This window comes from Hemicordylus capensis, chromosome 2 (assembly GCF_027244095.1).
Source record: "Hemicordylus capensis ecotype Gifberg chromosome 2, rHemCap1.1.pri, whole genome shotgun sequence".
Lineage (NCBI taxonomy): Eukaryota > Metazoa > Chordata > Lepidosauria > Squamata > Cordylidae > Hemicordylus > Hemicordylus capensis.
The window spans coordinates 146412723-146429576 of NC_069658.1; the positions used below are offsets into that span (position 1 = coordinate 146412723).

At 42.2% G+C, this 16854-nt stretch overlaps 1 protein-coding gene across 1 annotated transcript; it reads left to right on the forward strand.

The window, feature by feature from the left end:
* Positions 1 to 16: 16 nt before the first annotated feature.
* On the forward strand, positions 17 to 16746 carry TRMT10B (tRNA methyltransferase 10B). The gene is made up of 9 exons (XM_053300011.1): positions 17 to 249; positions 1678 to 1884; positions 3444 to 3552; positions 4951 to 5075; positions 6535 to 6687; positions 8965 to 9043; positions 10721 to 10788; positions 11534 to 11657; positions 13342 to 16746. The coding sequence occupies exons 2-9, from the start codon at positions 1690 to 1692 to the stop codon at positions 13446 to 13448; spliced, it is 960 nt and encodes a 319-aa protein (XP_053155986.1). The 5' UTR covers positions 17 to 249; positions 1678 to 1689; the 3' UTR covers positions 13449 to 16746.
* Positions 16747 to 16854: the final 108 nt, after the last annotated feature.

Consider the following 16854-nt stretch of genomic DNA (forward strand, 5'->3'; position numbering starts at 1 on the left):
AGACCGCGCATTGTGGGCGGTGTCGGAGATATGAACTCCAATTCCCAGCATGCAACTGGTTCGTATATGTTAATAACGTTATAAGGAAGTCTCGCATGGCGATGTTCCTATTCTAAGAGAAGCAACGTGCGACTCATCAAAGAAACAGCCACTGTGGATTATTTTACTGTTCGGTTCTTGAAATCAGAGTTACTCTAAACATTCCTGTTGAGCCGACTATTAGATCCTGTTATTCAGACTCTACAGAAGGTAAGTGATAAGCGTTCAGACTTTACGATAATTGCTGATAGTTAAACGCCGATAAGAATAAGAAAATTAAATATGGGGAAGGGCTCAGTGGTAGAATGCATGCATTGCCTGCGGAATCTTTCAGGTTCAATTCCTGGCTTCTCCTACTAACAGGATACCAGAAAGTAGGGCTGGGAAAGATCACTGCCCAGTGGTGGCAGGCTGCAGCAGGGAAAAAAAATTGGGGGTGGGGGGGAGCTTTGTCCTCCTGCATATTCGAAAGAAAAACGATTTCATTAATTTTCCACCTGAAATGCATGTTCTCTGGAGTAGGCCCTGCTGATTTCGCTAAAGAGTTCTTTTCCTCACCCCAAGGTTGTTCACCAGTAGACAGAACTGAGCCCACAGGGAACTGCGCTTCATATAGATAGATCGACAATGGTAAAGAAAAACAAGTATTAAAAAACTCAATTTCCTTAAAATAAACACAGGGTCTGTGTCTTTTTAAAAACACAGGCTACTTTTTTTGGGGGGTGCCCCACCTTTCTGATGTTGCTTCTACTGGAGATCTTGGAGGGCTACTCTGAACCAGACGAAGCAATTCTGAGCTGGGTGCATCTGTGGTTTGACTTGAATTGCAAAGAAAATCTATTAGCTGATTTGGTATTTAAGAACACCTGTTGCCTTGTCCAGCACACTTAATGCTCATATCTACCAGATATTGCAGTATAAGGTGTGTGATATGTATATTACGTTACATGCAATGGTGTGTAGGTGTACATCTTGTATTAATAGAACTAGATACTGTAATGTCACTAGAGAATACTGGATAGACGTAAAAGATTCCTGGGACCCAGCCTGTTTCGCATGTTGTGATTGCTGTAAGAAACACACAAGGTGTGGATATAATGTTGCTACCTCTGTGGCATTCTTATTCTAGTGCTGTGAGGGCCACCTGCTGGATTGGTCTGAGACCCTAAAATTTACAGTATTGGGAGAAATGCACCAATTGCCTGCCTCCGTTGCTACTTGTAAGACATACTTATACTTCTTATATACAGGGGTCAAAAAATGCACCAGCCAGACAAAAAATGTATTTGTTGAGATATGTAGGTACATTACTTGTCAGGATAGTTTTCACTCTTTACAGACAAGTGGATTTGCTGAGCCCTACTTATATCTATATATTCTTATATAGATAGATATTGTTATTTATATATATTTTATACCCTTTAAGACAGCAGCCTTAAAGGCAGGACAGATCTACCCTGTCAGGTTAAAATGTGAGGACTTGATGTTAGTTTGTTCCATCATATTTATATACTGTCTGATAAGCGCACAATTTAAAACCCAACAACTATTAACTATTTCACCGCATAAGAAGTTAAAACAATTCCATGGGATAAACACAATTGAACAGTTTAAAAATTGTCATAATCTTCATTGCAGAGGAACAGAGAAATGATGACTCCCCCTGAGTATGAATTGGAGAAAAATATCTGTGGAGTCCAGCATGAGCAACAGCAGGATGACGAGGCTGCTTGTCAGGAAGATGGAAATGGGGGAAACCTCTGGGACACTTTTGGGCTTCTGCAGCTTGACCTGGGTAGTGAAAGCACCAGGGACCAATGTGCAAGAAATGAGAATTGTTGTTCGGTACGTATTGTGTGAAAGATGGCCCTGAATTTGGAAAAATTGCTTCCCCCTGCATACTCTGCACAAGCTTGGCTGCAGGAAAAGCCTTTTGGCTGAGTTCCACAGCAGCCCTTCCTCAAGAGCGAAGTTCTTACTCTGCCCTTCTAACTCTGTACATGTTGGTCATTGTGTCTTGCTTCTTGAGTTTTGCTCTAACTTGCTGAAATTTTAATCTGTTTGAATTTTATGATCTAAACAAACAAAGAAACTGATGGATATGTTCTCATATCACAAACATCTTTTGAAATCTTTGTTCAGCTTAAGGAGAAAGGTGTGTCCTTAGGGGTGGGGTGGGGGTCTGTTGGGGTGGGGAACATAGAGAGAGCCTCTGGGGGCCAGGCAGATGTCTAGGGCCTGCTAACTGGTCCACCCCTGCTAACTGGTCAAAGAGGCACCTTTTACTATGGTGATTCTCTTTATTTAGCAGGGGGAAGAGTAACTGGCCCTATCCGCTCCCAGCACAGTACTTCCAGTGACTGTTGCTGGTGTGTGTCTTATGTTTCTTTTTAGAATGTGAGCCCTTTGGGGACAGGGAGCCATCTTATTTGTTTTATTTCTCTTTGTAAACCGCCCTGAGCCATTTTTGGAAGGGTGGTATATAAATCAAATTAATAATAATAATAATAATAAATAATAGGGCTGCACAACTTCAGCTCCCCAGCTGTTATTGGACTACAAATCCCATCATCTCTGACTATCATCTCTGACCATCATCTGATGTGGGTGGGGATGATGGCAATTGTAATGGTGCATCCCTGTCCTAGGATGCCATGTTCTAATTCTGAGTTATCCTAACTGTGAGTGCTGCCAGTGCTTAAAACAAGCAATTCGCAATACTCAGCAAAAACCTCGGCTCCAGAAGTAAAACCTCCGTTTTAGTTTATAACAGACATTGTTTCAGGCTCTCATGTTTGTAGGAAAACAAGCTTGTAATTTTTGTACCAGTTTTAATAGTTATTTAGGAATAAAGGACTAGATGGTCCACCTTAAGTGGTGCAGTGGGGAAATGCTTGACTAACAAGCAGAGGGTTGCCTGTTCGAATCCCTGCTGGTACTATGCTGGGTGGCAGCAATATAGGAAGATGCTGAAAGGCATCATCTCATACTGCACGGGAGGAGGCAATGGTAAACCTCTCCTGTATTATACCAAAGAAAAGCATAGAACTCTGTGGGCGCCAGGAGTCGAAATTGACTTGATGACACACGTTACCTATGTAAATATGATTATTTCTTACCAAAGTCTGTAGCTGCAATTTCGCACAGGAAAACAAACAAGGAAAATAGATAGTATCTACCTTACACATTTGCATAGATTTAGGGTGTTCTTTGTGTTTAAAATGGCTAGGTGAAAAGTTTGGAGGCTTTTTAAAAAAATGTGTGCACACACAATTTCACATTCTGGCAAGATACATATTGATGTTTATATCTAATGTGCTGCGTTTCAATGAAAAGTTCTCACAGTGGTTTACCTAGGAAAAAGAATGAGAATGTTGATTATGGTTTCTTTTCTTTATATGAAGAGAAATGTTTTAAGAAAACAAAGGCACTGGGAAAAAATTGTTTCAGCAAAGAAGAGTAAAAGAAAGCTTGAGAGAGAACGGCGCAAACTGAAGCATGCTGAAGAAAAAGGTATGAGCATATTTAAAAATCATGAACTGAGTTTACTTCCCAGAAGATATCCCAGCATCCTTTGCAATGTGTTGGGATTATGTGGCGAATCTGCTGGGATAGCTTGGTTGGCAAGTCAATATGAAAAGCCTTCCCTGAAGCTGAAAAGTGAGAGAACACTTATGCTTGACTTGTAGGATATGTCACTTCCTTAAAACCAGCTTCCACAACCCATTTCTCAGATATTAGTCTGTTATATGGTGACACTGTATAGTTCTAGGCATGGTATCCGAGACTGAAGTTCTGTAATGTGAAATGGGGCACGTTAGCCTAGGTCCTGTGGGAACCTGAAAGATTAAAATAATCAGATTTTTTGATAAATGAAGCACATTTCTATATTCAGATGCCTTGCCACAAAGTGACACCTTCTAAAGTTTTGGCTTTTTTCTGTTTAGCAGGGGGACAGCTACTGTCCCTATTCAGCGCAGTATGGCATCCCTCGCAGTGGCAGCTGTTGATGTCTCCCTTGTGTTTTTTAGATTGTCAGCCTTTTTGAGACAGGGAACCATCTTCTCATTCCTTTTGCTATGTAAACTGCTTTGGGACCTTTGTTGAAAAGTGTTAAATATTCTAAATAGTGATATCACAGGCGTATTTTTTAAAGATAGGGTGGTGTGTGCATGTATTAATTCTTGCCAACTTCCACTGTTTTAGAAATGACTTAGTATTTAGAATGTCAGTCTGTAGGGAGTAACCCTACTGGCTTCATTAGCTAAATCCCCAAATCTGTTGGGAGATTTTAACGTCTCCCAATAATGTGATGTGTTGTGGAGGTTCATTTTTCCCAGTGAGCATTTTCAAACAAATAACCCTCCTTGTGCTTTTTTGATGCATCAAAATGATAGTCTAATTGAGGACTATAATGTGTGCATCCCTGCTGCACATCTAACTTGGCTTAAATTTCTCTCTCACACACATAACACTAGAACCAGGGGTCATCCCATGAAATTGGTTGTCAAGACATTTAGGTCCAACAAACGGAAGTACTTTTTCACACGACGCATAATCAACTGGTGGAATTCTCTGTCACAAGATGTGGTATTGGCTACTAGTCTGGATGGTTTTAAGAGGGGTCTATCAATGGCTACTAGTCAGAGGGCTACAGGCCACCTCCAGGATCAGAGGCAGGATGCCTCTGAATACCCGTTACAGGGGAGTAACAGCAGGAGGGAGGGCATGCCCTCAATTCCTACCTGTAGGCTTCCAGTGGCATCTGGTGGGCCACTGTGTGAAACAGGATGCTGGACTAGATGCGCCTTGGGCCTGATCCAGCAGGGCTATTCTTATGTTCTTATTGTTGTGTGAGTGGTCTGAAGTCCTGTTGTTCCTACATTCCTCATATCTCTCCCTGTGCTGCAGGTGCTGCTCCCCAGCTCAGCAAGTGGGATTTAAAAGTGATGACTAAAGAGCGCCTCCTGGAAGCCAAGGAAACAGGCCCTCGGCTGTGTATTGATTTGAGTATGACTAGTCACATGACTAAGAAGGTAGAGGAAAGGAAGAGCCATGGATTCCCTCCCCCCCACCCTCTGCTTTTCAGAACAATTACTAACTAGCTTTGTAGGAGTAGGTATTGTAGGTCTCTGAACCACTGCATATTGGGATTGTTCTGAAAGACACATTCAGGTGCATCCATGATGTATCTGCTAGTGGACTGTAGCACTTAGGGGACTGAATTTTTGAATTCTTATGCTCGAAACAAAAGAGAAAAACTGTCTGTAACTGGGCAAAGAGGCACCTTTTAAACGTGGTGATTCTCTTTATTTAGCAAGGGGAGAGTAACTGGCCCTATCCACCCCCAGCACAGTACCTCCAGTGACTGTTGCTGGGGTCTATCTTCTGTTTCTGTTTAGATTGTGAGCCCGTCGGGGACAGGGAGCCATCTTATTTATTATTTTTCTATGTAAACCGCTTTGGAAACTCTTGTTGAAAAGCGGGATATAAGTATTTGTTGTTGTAAATTCAAAACTAGTACCAGGCTAGAGTCTTTACCCTGTTGTGCTGACCTTGTATATGTATAGAGAGAGCCAGCGTGGTGTAGTGGTTAGAGTGCTGGACGAGGACCGGGGAGACCCTGAGTTCAAATCCCCATTCAGCCATTAAAAAAAAAAAAAAAAAACCTAGCTGGGTGACTGGGCCAGTCACTTTTCTCTCAGCCTAACCTACTTCACAGGGTTGTTGTGAAAGAGAAACTCAAGTATGTAGTACATCGTTCTGGGCTCCTTGGAGGAAGAGTGGGATATAAATGTAATAATAATGCAATAATAATATGCAGGAATTTCTCATTTATTTTATTTCACATTCTTTTTGTTTGTTTATATTTTTATCCCTTGCTTCCATGTGACTTGCATGGCTCTCCCTCACCACCCTTGTATCTTCACAACAATCCTGTAAGATAGGCTAGACTGAGTAAAAGTGATTGGCCCAAGCTCATCTGGTGAGCTTTGTGGCTAAGTGAGGGCTTGAAGACTCCAAGTCTGTCTAGTCCTTCTAGACTGCCACACCACCACACAGGGGTGTGTGTGTGTGAATGAAGTGCACAGGAACATCCAAACTTTCCTCCTGTGCCTTAGTCTGAAGTGGTGCAGTCCAGCAAGCAATCACATGGGGCTTTTGTTTGCATTGTTTAGTTCTGAATTCTGTTGATTTCTGATCTTTACTTGACTGTCTCCATAGTCTTTTTGTGGGGAGGGCTTTCCTTATTGCATGTTGGAGGGCACAGATAAGGGGAGTTGACTGTATTAAAAGGAAATGTTGTAGGGGCACTGCAAAAACCTTTGGCCAAGTATCTTGTTCACCTCAGCAACACCCAACACTCAGCAGTGAATTTGGAAGGAATGTGCTAGTCATGAATGCAAGCAGGTCTTTGGATTTCTGGAAGGAGCTGTGGTGAGAATGTAGGGCTAGAGGTCCTGCGTTTTAAAAGAACATTTTCTTTCTTGAAAGGAAATAAGCCGGCTTGCTGCTCAGATTCGGAGGCTCTATGGATCAAACAAAAAGGCCCAGAGGCCCTTTTGGCTCTTCCTCACGGGGTTTATGAGAAACAGCCCCATTTATGAAGCATGCCTAAGGATGAATGATGGATTTACCAATTACCTTGTAAGTATTTTCCAAAACAGATTACACATTGAAGTGAGAACAAAATCATTTCTTGCTGGGACTGCTTCTATCCAGACAGGCTAAAAGCATGTTCTTACCTAAGCTGCCAAAGCAGAAACACTTGCCTTTTATTTCCCATAATCGTTTTTATCCAACCCATCTCCATATAACAGATGACGTAGCAGCAATAATATGGGCTGCTTAACTTTTAAACCCCATGTACTATCGATTAAAAACAACTGTAGCTGATCTCATCATTTGACAACCAATTAATTGACGAAACAGATCTGTGTATTAACAAAACCTCAATGTGTGTGCCATTTTTAAGATAATAGTTCATATGCTGTTCATGTCCAATTGGCCTGTGCTGCTGAAGGTATCTAAGGAAGTGTCGGCAGTCTTGTGCAAATGCGCAGATACTTAAAGCAGCATGCCCACACTTCAGGAGTGCTACTTATGTTGAAAACAAAATAAATATAACTCCTGAATTTTAGGTGCATGGCTTTAAGTATTTGTGCACCTGTGCTGTTATGCAAGACCACAACACTTCCTTAGATGCTTGCAGCAATGTGGGCCAATTGGAAGCACCTGCATAATGTTGCGCAACATTTGGACCCATGAAAGATAACCAGGCTAAGTTAGTCTTGACTAGGTCCCATTAAAATTATTGGAACTTAAGTTAGCATGGCTAACTTGTCGTCTTGCTTTCAGTGCGGCTCAGTCATGACTGACTAATCTGGATGTTTCTTGCTATACTAAATTTTTGTACAGCAGCTAGCCATTCTAGGTGCTCTATAAATAAGAGGAAATGGTCAACCTGATGCACAGCGGAATGCCAGGATTTCCCTTCTACCAGAGCTGCTGCACATGTAAAATCTTGGCCCAATGGCCGTGGAGCCCACCTCCTGCCTCAGAGGCATGATGCCTGTGAATACCAGTTGCATGGGAGCAACAGAGAAGGCATGCTCTTGCCTGTGGTCTTCCCAGAGGCATCTGGTGGGCCACTGTGTGAAATGGGATGCTGGACTAGATGGGCCTTGGGCCTGATCCAGCAGGGCTGTTCATTCATTGTACAACTCCATTCTTATGGAGTTGCACAAAGGTGCAGTTATACAGCAGCTTGGAAATGCATCCCAGTGCTTGCGGAGTGGAACTTCCATTGTTTCCAAAAAAATCTTAAAAGTTACCACTTGTTTGAGGAATGCCTAGCTTTAATTTAACTCATTCAGCTTAGAGTAACGTAACAAAAGCAATTGTGTTAATTCTTAATTTTTAATTCTTCTAATTCACAACCTGTTTAAGATTTGCTCTCACTGATTTAAATTAGATCCCTTCGATTCATGAATTAAAGCTCTGCAGATTGATCCTATGCAAACTTACTTAGAACTAAATACTGCTGAATTTGGTGGGACTTACTCCCAAGTAAATGTTTATAGGATTGCAAGTTGATCAATCTACTGATCGAAGCCTGCTGTTCTACTTATTCTGAGCATACTGTATGAACAGGGAGGATGTTCTTACACCTGGTGAATGGTGCTAATGTCAAATGATTAAATAGTAATCTTGCCTCATTTATACTTAGTTTTCTGGGTGGTGCAGCACACACCATATCTGAAGCCTCCTTTTTGGAGGACCCTCTAACACTTTTTATTGGCATTGGTTGCTGTTGTGTTACATCTGAGATATGCAAGTTTTAGCAAGCCCTACCTAAACTGATTGAATACAAGGGAAATAAGCATATCTGACCTAGAGCTAGAGGCCTGAAGAGAGATCCCGAACCCCAGATCTTGTTTATATTGGTAACCTGATATTTTGTTTCGCTTATTAAGGGTATGTTTGTTTCAGTTCCTATCTTTGTTTCATTTATTTAAACAACCTTTCCAAGATCATGGTGGCTTATACCAATATTTGTATAAGCCACAAAACAATATTAGTAAAGTAACCTAGCTAAACAATAAGAAAAGCTCTTCAAGAAGACACAGAAGTTCAGCAGCCAAAACATAATTCAGGATGGCCCTTCATCAAATCAGCCACTCAAAACAGAGGTGGCTTATCACTTTCTTCTTCTCATAATCGTGAACAATTTAAAGGACTCATCTTCTGATTTCTTTTGCTATGTAAACTGTTCTGATATTATTTTAATCAATAAATGGTATATAAATATTCTAAATGTGCCTGCTTTTCAAAGCACAACATGGCCTCCCTGCACACTCAGTACAGATGACTATTTCCAAAGACTTTTTGAAAATCTCAAAAGTGTGTTCCATTATTTTTCAGATGGATGTTACTTCAGAAAGTTATATTGATCTGTTTCCTTTAGAAACTATTGTTTACCTCACTCCAGACTCTGAGAATGGTATGTTGCCCTTTTACTGCTGAAGATTCAATCTTTTGATTACAGTATTTAAAATGAAAAATTGTTCTAAAATGAAAAATCATTTGAGTTTATCTTGAAGTGTGCTTGAAGTCACTTCAGTGAAACTTGTTCTCAGCAGTGCAGCTTGTGCTTCACTTCTACTCAGATCTTAAACATTGTTGAAGTATCTGCCTTCTATATCACTGCAAGATCCCCTTGAACATTGCTTTTGTACCATATTTTGTGAAGTGCCGGACAAGCAGTTCACATACCCCATCCTAAGCAGCAAGTCTTTTTAGACTAAAAATTATACCAATGTGTGGCATCTCAGTCGCTTAAGAAAGAACCACGATCTACTTTCTGATGCAGATGTTTCTAAACTTTGTGGCAGGGATCCCAAGACTAAATATGCATATGTGTGTGATTAGTAATCCTAACAAAAGATTTCCTTGCTGTTTTTTGCTTGTTCTCATTCCTGAGGAGGCAAGCTGCTTTTTGTAAACTGAGTAGTAGCGCTTGTCTCTTCAGCAGTGCGGAATGATACAGCAAGCAAAGCTCCAGCTTTGCATATGGCTCTCTCTCACATGCATGTTACTACTTTGTATCTTTGTAACTAAAACCCAAGAGTTTCACCACTTTTTTAAAAAAAGAGTGATGTATCACAAAAGCATCAGCAATATATTTCTTCTGGGGATATGCCCAAATAGTATTTTATCAGTTGTGAGCTATTTAGGACAGAACCCTGTTGTCTTATGCTATGTGGAGTGCAGATGGTGATATATAAAGAATACGTTATCCTCAGTGTCTGTCTAGCCCATAACAAACAGTCTTGTAATTTCTAATGGTATCAATATGTGTGTCCCCGACCCACCATCCCAGATGAAATGTTTTACACTTTTACTGGGAATGATAGATTCATTAACTTTATTTGGGAATGATAGATTCATTAACTTTATTTTAGAGTGACTTTCAGATATTTGGGCAAATTTACTAGGCAACTAGGAATATTAAGATGGGACTATATGTTGTGCTTGACAGCATGCTGTGAAAAACAGCTGCCTTGTGGTGGTCTTTCTGTCTCCTTCCATAATGTCTAATGTGACTTATCTTGCATCCTAATATTATGTATATTTTCTCCCCACAGTATTGGCTGCTGCTGTGGGAGTGAGGGGAAAACGCAGCATAACATCAGGATACATGATAAGTTACATCATACAGCAGGGGTTCTCAACCTTGGGTCCCCAGATGTTGTTGGACTTCAACTCCCATAATCCCCAACCAAAGGCCACTGGGGCTGGGGATTATGGGAGTTGAAGTCCAACAACATCTGGGGACCCAAGGTTGAGAATCCCTGTCATACAGGAAAAAAGGGGATAATTTTAACATGAGAATGTTGTTTTCAGCAGCAGCTCTATTTCTTAGAATACATAGTTCCATCCCCAGACTCGCAGATCGAGACAAACCTCTAAACTGGAATGTTGAGTCAGTGGGTATCTTCTGTAACAAATTACATGCATGTACACTTTAAGGTTCTAGAGCACAGAATAATTACCTCATAATGAGAATGTACCAACCTCATGTGCTTGGAGCAAAACATTTTTAGTCTCTAAAAGTTGCTATTCTGATATTAAGTAAGCATTTTGTTGGCTTTATATACGTTCATGTTTTGCATTATAGCTCTTGATGAAGTTGATCCTCAAAAAGTGTACGTCCTTGGTGGGCTAGTGGATGAAAGCATTCAAAAGGTGAGTACATTGTACATATCGTAGCTGTGTTTTTACAGAAACTGCTAGATACTATCAACTATAACATTAGTCATGCTGAGGTTTATACTCCACGTCCTGTTCCTCAGAATATTGGATACTTCAGAAAGGGCATAGAAGAAATGCAGGAGATAAGAGGACCAGATGGAGAGAAGGAAGGGACTCTTATTGCTTTAATAGCTGTGCAGAAGAAGAAGAATTTTCAGCAGGTGCAGCTTTTCTTGCCTCCACCGATTTGGACCAAATTTGGTACAGCTGTACATAAGAACAGCCCTGCTGGATCAGGCCCAAGGCCCATCTAGTCCAGCATCCTGTTTCGCATAGTGGCCCACCAGATGCCGCAGGAAGCCAGACAGGAGTTGAGGGCGTGCCCTCTTTCCTGCCATTACTCCCCTGCAACTGGTACTCAGAGGCATCCTGCCTTTGAGGCTGGAGGTGGCCCACAGTCCTCCGATTAGTAGCCATTGATAGACCTCTCCTCCATGAAGTCATCCAAACCCCTCTTAAAGCCATCCAGGTTGTTGGCTGTCACCACATCCTGTGGCAGAGAGTTCCACAAGTGGATCACGCGTTGTGTGAAAAAGTACTTCCGGACATTGCAGGAATTTTGAGAGCTAATATCACCTGAAGGTTTTCATGTGTAAGGTTCATTCAGGATCCCCTATGGGAACTGGCCCCAAGAAACTATTTGTATACGTTTTATATAATAATCTTTTTGTACTTGTAGAGACTCACCTTCCAAAGGGCCCAGGAACAACGTCTGCACACAGTGCGACTACCAATTCAGGAATATATGGTTAAAAATGCCAATGTCAAAAACTATCACTCTACAACCTTAGCAATCAATCAAGGTAAGGCTCTTGCACTGTTTGATGGCAGTTCACTGCAGGATACAGGCCATGTGCTGCCTGCCATCCTGGTCCTCCGTGTAATCTGTAGCTGCTGGTAATTTCACAGAGGAGTCTGGTATAGGAAAGCATCATGGTTCTATGGTGAGAATGATCCTCTCTGAGCTGTTCTGCCATAATGAAGATGTCCAATCCGTGTCCCAAAGGTTGCTTTCATGCAACTCTATTTTGTTGCATTAGAGGGGAGCTCAAGTGGTGTGATGCTAGTGGTCGGGACTTAAGATAATGTATACCTTCTGGGGTTAAAACAAAAGCCTCTCCCACTGTACTGGTATAGCCGAATAAAAAGCATCCTATGCGTCTCTTCTGATGTAGCTCAATGTTTTGGCCCATTCTCACTAACAAAGTGCTCACCTGTACCTGTTGAAACAAAGGCATGATCTCACAAAGTTAAGCCAGTTTGGGTAGCACTGTCCTTTTTTTCTTTTTTTACTGGGACAAAAGCCCTATTCATGGATTATGTTCAGTGTGCATATCAGTGTACACTTGCCCAGTTGTTCACACACACAGTAGTACACTTTCTATCTGTACTCTGCATTTGAGGGGGGCCATATAGGTTACTTTTAAAAGGAATGCATGTCTCCACACATTCACCCCAAAATGTGTGGAGACACTTCTAAGCATGTACAGCATAATGTCTGAATAGGGCTAAAAGTTATGGATGTGCTTTAGACTCTTGCACGATGATTTAAATGTCTTCTTCCCAGCATTTAAAAAAAAATCTTAAAAATGCTTAAATGTTAAGCTACATCTTACGCAAGATTTGTTTTCAGCACTGCCATTGTAGTCTGTGGATTTTTAAATGTGTGATATTGCACATCAGTGTTGGGAGAGTGCTCTGAAGCCCGAGGGCAAGTGTCCTTGCAAGAATCTTCCTAAAACACCATAGCAGTGACTTGTGAGGCATGAGAATGGTCAAAGAAGTGCTGAGTGCTTGCTGCATCTGCTCTGTTCATGAGAGCACTCCTCTTAGCTAAAAAATATGCAGCTGGATAGAGATGGGATTACAGTAGTGGAGACATTTGAAGCAGACATGGGCTGCTAACCTGTGGAGGTCTGTCTTTATCATGGGACAGTGGGAAAGCATAGAGTATAAAAGGTTGTGAAAAGGATTTGCCCACTTCATGGAGCTTTAGCTGGTAGTAACTGGTTACTCTGCAGTCTAGCAGTCTTATGAATCTTTTCTAGAAGCTGGGATAATACTTACTACTAGCTGGGTCAGCCACAGAGCATCTGTGCATCTGCTGCCAGCTTCTGGCGGGCCGGCTGGAAAGCCGGCCCGCCAATTCCCGGTGGCTGGGCTGGCCCTCTGCTGCCTGCTCCTGGCGGTCGGCCTGCCGCTGCCTCCTACTGGTGGCCGGTCCACCGCTGCTGCCTCCTCCTGGCAGGCCCTGGCCCACCGCCACCTTCTGTTTTTGGTGGCCGTCCCGGCCTGGCCCACTGCCGCCATTGTCTCCCCATCCCCGTCGCTATCCCCTAGGCAGCTGCTCTCACGAGAGCTGCTGCACATGGGATTAGCGATGGGTATGCCTAGGAGAAATAAATATATAGATTATGGCCATGCTTGTATCCCACCCTTCTCCCAATTCCCAGTGATCTCTAGTTAATAATGAAATGTTTCCCCTAGTGTTTGATGCCTTATCAACTTTCTATGAGACTAAGAGTTGGGAAGAAGCCCTTAAAGCTGCCGTTTCTCCTGGAAAAGGATATGTCCTTCGAGATACAACACGGTGACAAAAGGAATCTGCATACAAATCTAGAGTGGGGTTGGGTGAGACTCTGTCTTCAGGGACCTAAAACTACTGGACTGAATGTCACCACTTCTGTTTGTCAAGCTTTCTTGGAAAGGACTAATCCAATTGCTTGTTAAAACATTTCTTGATTTCTGTCATAGTACCATAACCGTAAGCCTTCAGTGGAAAGAACTTATTGATCCTCTATAAAAAGAACACTTACTGTTAGAGCTTTCTTAGCTGAAAAGCAACTAATAAATGTATTTAATAAACAAACCTCTTCCATCAGGTGGCCCTCTGTTAGGGGCAAGGGTTCTGACGAGGTAGCCATCTCGCTCTGTGAGTATACCATGCATGAACATAGGAAGCTGCCTTATACCGAGTCAAATCATCGATCCATCTCGCTCAGTATTGTCTACACAGACTGGCAGCAGCTTCAGGGTTGCAGGCAAGAATCTCTCTCAACCCAATCTTGGAGATGCCAGGGAGGGAACCTGGAACCTTCTGCATGCAGATGCTCTTCCAAAGTGGCGCCATCCTCTAAGGGGAATATCTTATAGTTCTAGTTCTCACACCTGTAGTCTCCCATTCATATGGGAGACTCTCCGCCTAGAGCTCAGAGTCAGGCGGTATCTAAATTAAATTCTTCATCATCATCATCATCATCAAACAGTTCATGCTTGCTACCATAAGACTAGCTTTCCAACAACCAGAGGGGTTGTTGCTTTATTACCATGGTGCCAGGGCAGATCTTATCTATAGGCAAAGTGGGTAGCACTCACCTTAAATTTTTCAGTCAGCCATGTTGACTCTGCCTAACTCTGTTGTTCTCTGCTGCTCTAGCCTGCAGCCTGCTGCTGCTTTAAGAACTGAGGTGGGTGATGGCAGCAAAGAAAAACTGAAAAGCCCCAGATCTTTTAAAATATTAATAAGGCAGGAGCCAATAAGGGTGGGGACTCCTGTTATTCCCCCATTGTCATGGACAGACTACCATCTGGTCAAGGTAGGACTTGCAATCACAACCCACCTCTGTAGGGATGAAGAACCCTTAGATTGGTCTGCCTGAGAAGGTTATAGGATCCAATGGGACTCCAAGAAGCCTTGGAAGAGTTTCAAGGTGGCTCCATTGATGATTCTGTCAATGCTCTGGTGCAAATTTGAAATAACGAAATCACTAGGGCAGTAGATACAATCTAAGCATCTTCTCTGACCTGCTTCAAAATTAGCCCTGGGGTATTTGGAAGAATTATGGGAGCTGAGGCGGTGAGGTAATCGACTCCAGAAAAGTAAAAGACTGCAGAAGCAGCCTTGTGTAGCTAGTCTGTCCTTTTACTTGTGGCTTGTATGTACGTGTGTATGTGTCTTGTTCCTGTTGTGTTAAATACAAATCTACATCCTACTTTAGTCCTGTTAAGCACTATAAAACAACTGATGTTTTCCATATTTCTCTGTATCTCTGCTGATGAGCTAGGTAGGTAGGTAGGTGTGTGTGTGTTTGTAGTTTGATCCCACTTGTTAGCTACAAGTCTGCACTTTGCCAGTTATTGCTAAGACACCATCCTAGTCCATGGCTCTGCCTCCACAGCTGCCCCCAATTGGCTGCACCTCTCATTACCTGTGGCTCCACCTGTCATCTGCCCTGCCTTGCCTGCCCACCCATCCTCCACGGTCCCAGGAACCACCAGCTGCCAGTGCCATGGTGGAATGGCATTTTTTTGTACCTCCCCAATTCATCTGAGAAACGAAACAAGGAAAGGACCCTCTGCTTTTCATAACAGAGCAGGCTACACTGGGGGCAGGTGGGGGAACATGTTCAAATAACAGTCTTGCATTAAAGCATGTATCTTAAATGAGATGTTGGCCTTCCCTCAGATCTATTTAAGAGTCTTCCTTTTTCAAAGTGCAGGCAGGGTAAAACACCTCACCTCAGATGGCAGGTTTGGGAACACTATTAAAAATGGTTCAAATATTTTGTTTTTTATAACTTTTTTTTTATAACCATGGCATCAAAATGTTAAGGTAGGGCAGGGGTTCCCAACTTGTAGTACTCTACATATTGCTGATATACAACTCCCATCATTCCCAGCCACAATAAATTAGTTCAGCATCAATACTACAGGTTGGGAACCCCTGGTGTAGGCTAGCAGGGTGTGGGAGCAGGAGTGGCCAGGAGTGCTTTTTATCAGCTTCAGCTGATACACCAGATATGTCCATTTGTGGAGACAAATGACCTTAAAGTGGCGGTACGTATGCTGGTAACCTCTACATGGGCTGCCTTTGTATGTAGTTCGGAAACTACAATTGGTACAGAATGTGGCAGCCAGTTTGGTCTCTGGGTTTACCTGAAGGGACTATATAACACCGATTCTAAAAGAACTGCACTGGCCGCCGATACGTTTCTGAACAAAATACAAAGTGCTGGTTATTACCTATAAAATCCTTACCAGCTTAGGTCCAGGGTACTTAAGAAAGCACCCTCTCTGTCATGAACCCTGTTGCCCATTAAGATCACCTGGAGAGATCTGGTTATGGTTGCCGCCAACTTTGGAATGTGATCCCTGCTGAGCATCTTCTTCTGTTTGCTTTTAGGAAGACCCTGAAGACATACCTGTTTCCCAGGCTTTTAACTGAATTTTAAACTTTCAGGTGTTTATCTAGTGACTTAACTGTTTTTATGAATTTTATATTATGTTAATTTGTACACTGCCTAGAGATTTATATATTAGATGGTATAGAAATTAAATAAATAAAACAAATACTTGGCATACTGGCAGACAAAACTGTAGGGGATATGTGAATGAGCTAAATGGCCAGTACATACTCCACTTTCTCTTCCAAATGACAGTCTCTGGCTAGTACAGGCCAAGATCGTACTAGCAATGGCCAACGGGGATTGGCTTATGTCCAACATGGGCTTGGGACACACAGAATGCCGCCACACACGAATTTCCTTATGATCGCATAAGGAAAATAGGCTAAAAATGCAGAGCTGGGGGCCTCTAAGGAGAGAGCTTTATTGTATCAAAGAGAGGACTTTTCTGTTTGGCCTTGAATGTTCAGGAAACTATGAGTTGCTTTCTTTCATGCTCTCAGTCCCTTGTGTGGAGAACATATATTAGCTTCAGCTTCTTAAGAAATGGCAAAAACAAAGAATATTTTCAGAAATCAAGTCTACTGATGGATCTCCTAGTTATACAAAGCAGTTTGTAAGAAGTTCACATTGTAATCTTGTGGATCTTTTTCTCCCTTTATTACTATGTAAACTCTGATTTCATATTAAATAAATTATTGTGATCCTGTACCCTGGGTTCATTCACACTTCCCTATCCCATAGCCTGCTTGACTAAATACATTACTAAGGCTTTTGAGTTCCCCCAAATTATTTGGGCTTCCCTATAAAGGGTTTT

Excerpts from the sequence above, each read along its gene's own strand:
- TRMT10B (XM_053300011.1), top strand. The coding sequence starts at position 1,690 with ATGATGACTCCCCCTGAGTATGAATTGGAGAAAAATATCTGTGGAGTC. Across the intron at positions 5,076-6,534 it reads CTAGTCACATGACTAAGAAG|GAAATAAGCCGGCTTGCTGC; the intron begins GTAGAGGAAAGG and ends CTTTCTTGAAAG. Across the intron at positions 11,658-13,341 it reads AACCTTAGCAATCAATCAAG|TGTTTGATGCCTTATCAACT; the intron begins GTAAGGCTCTTG and ends TGTTTCCCCTAG.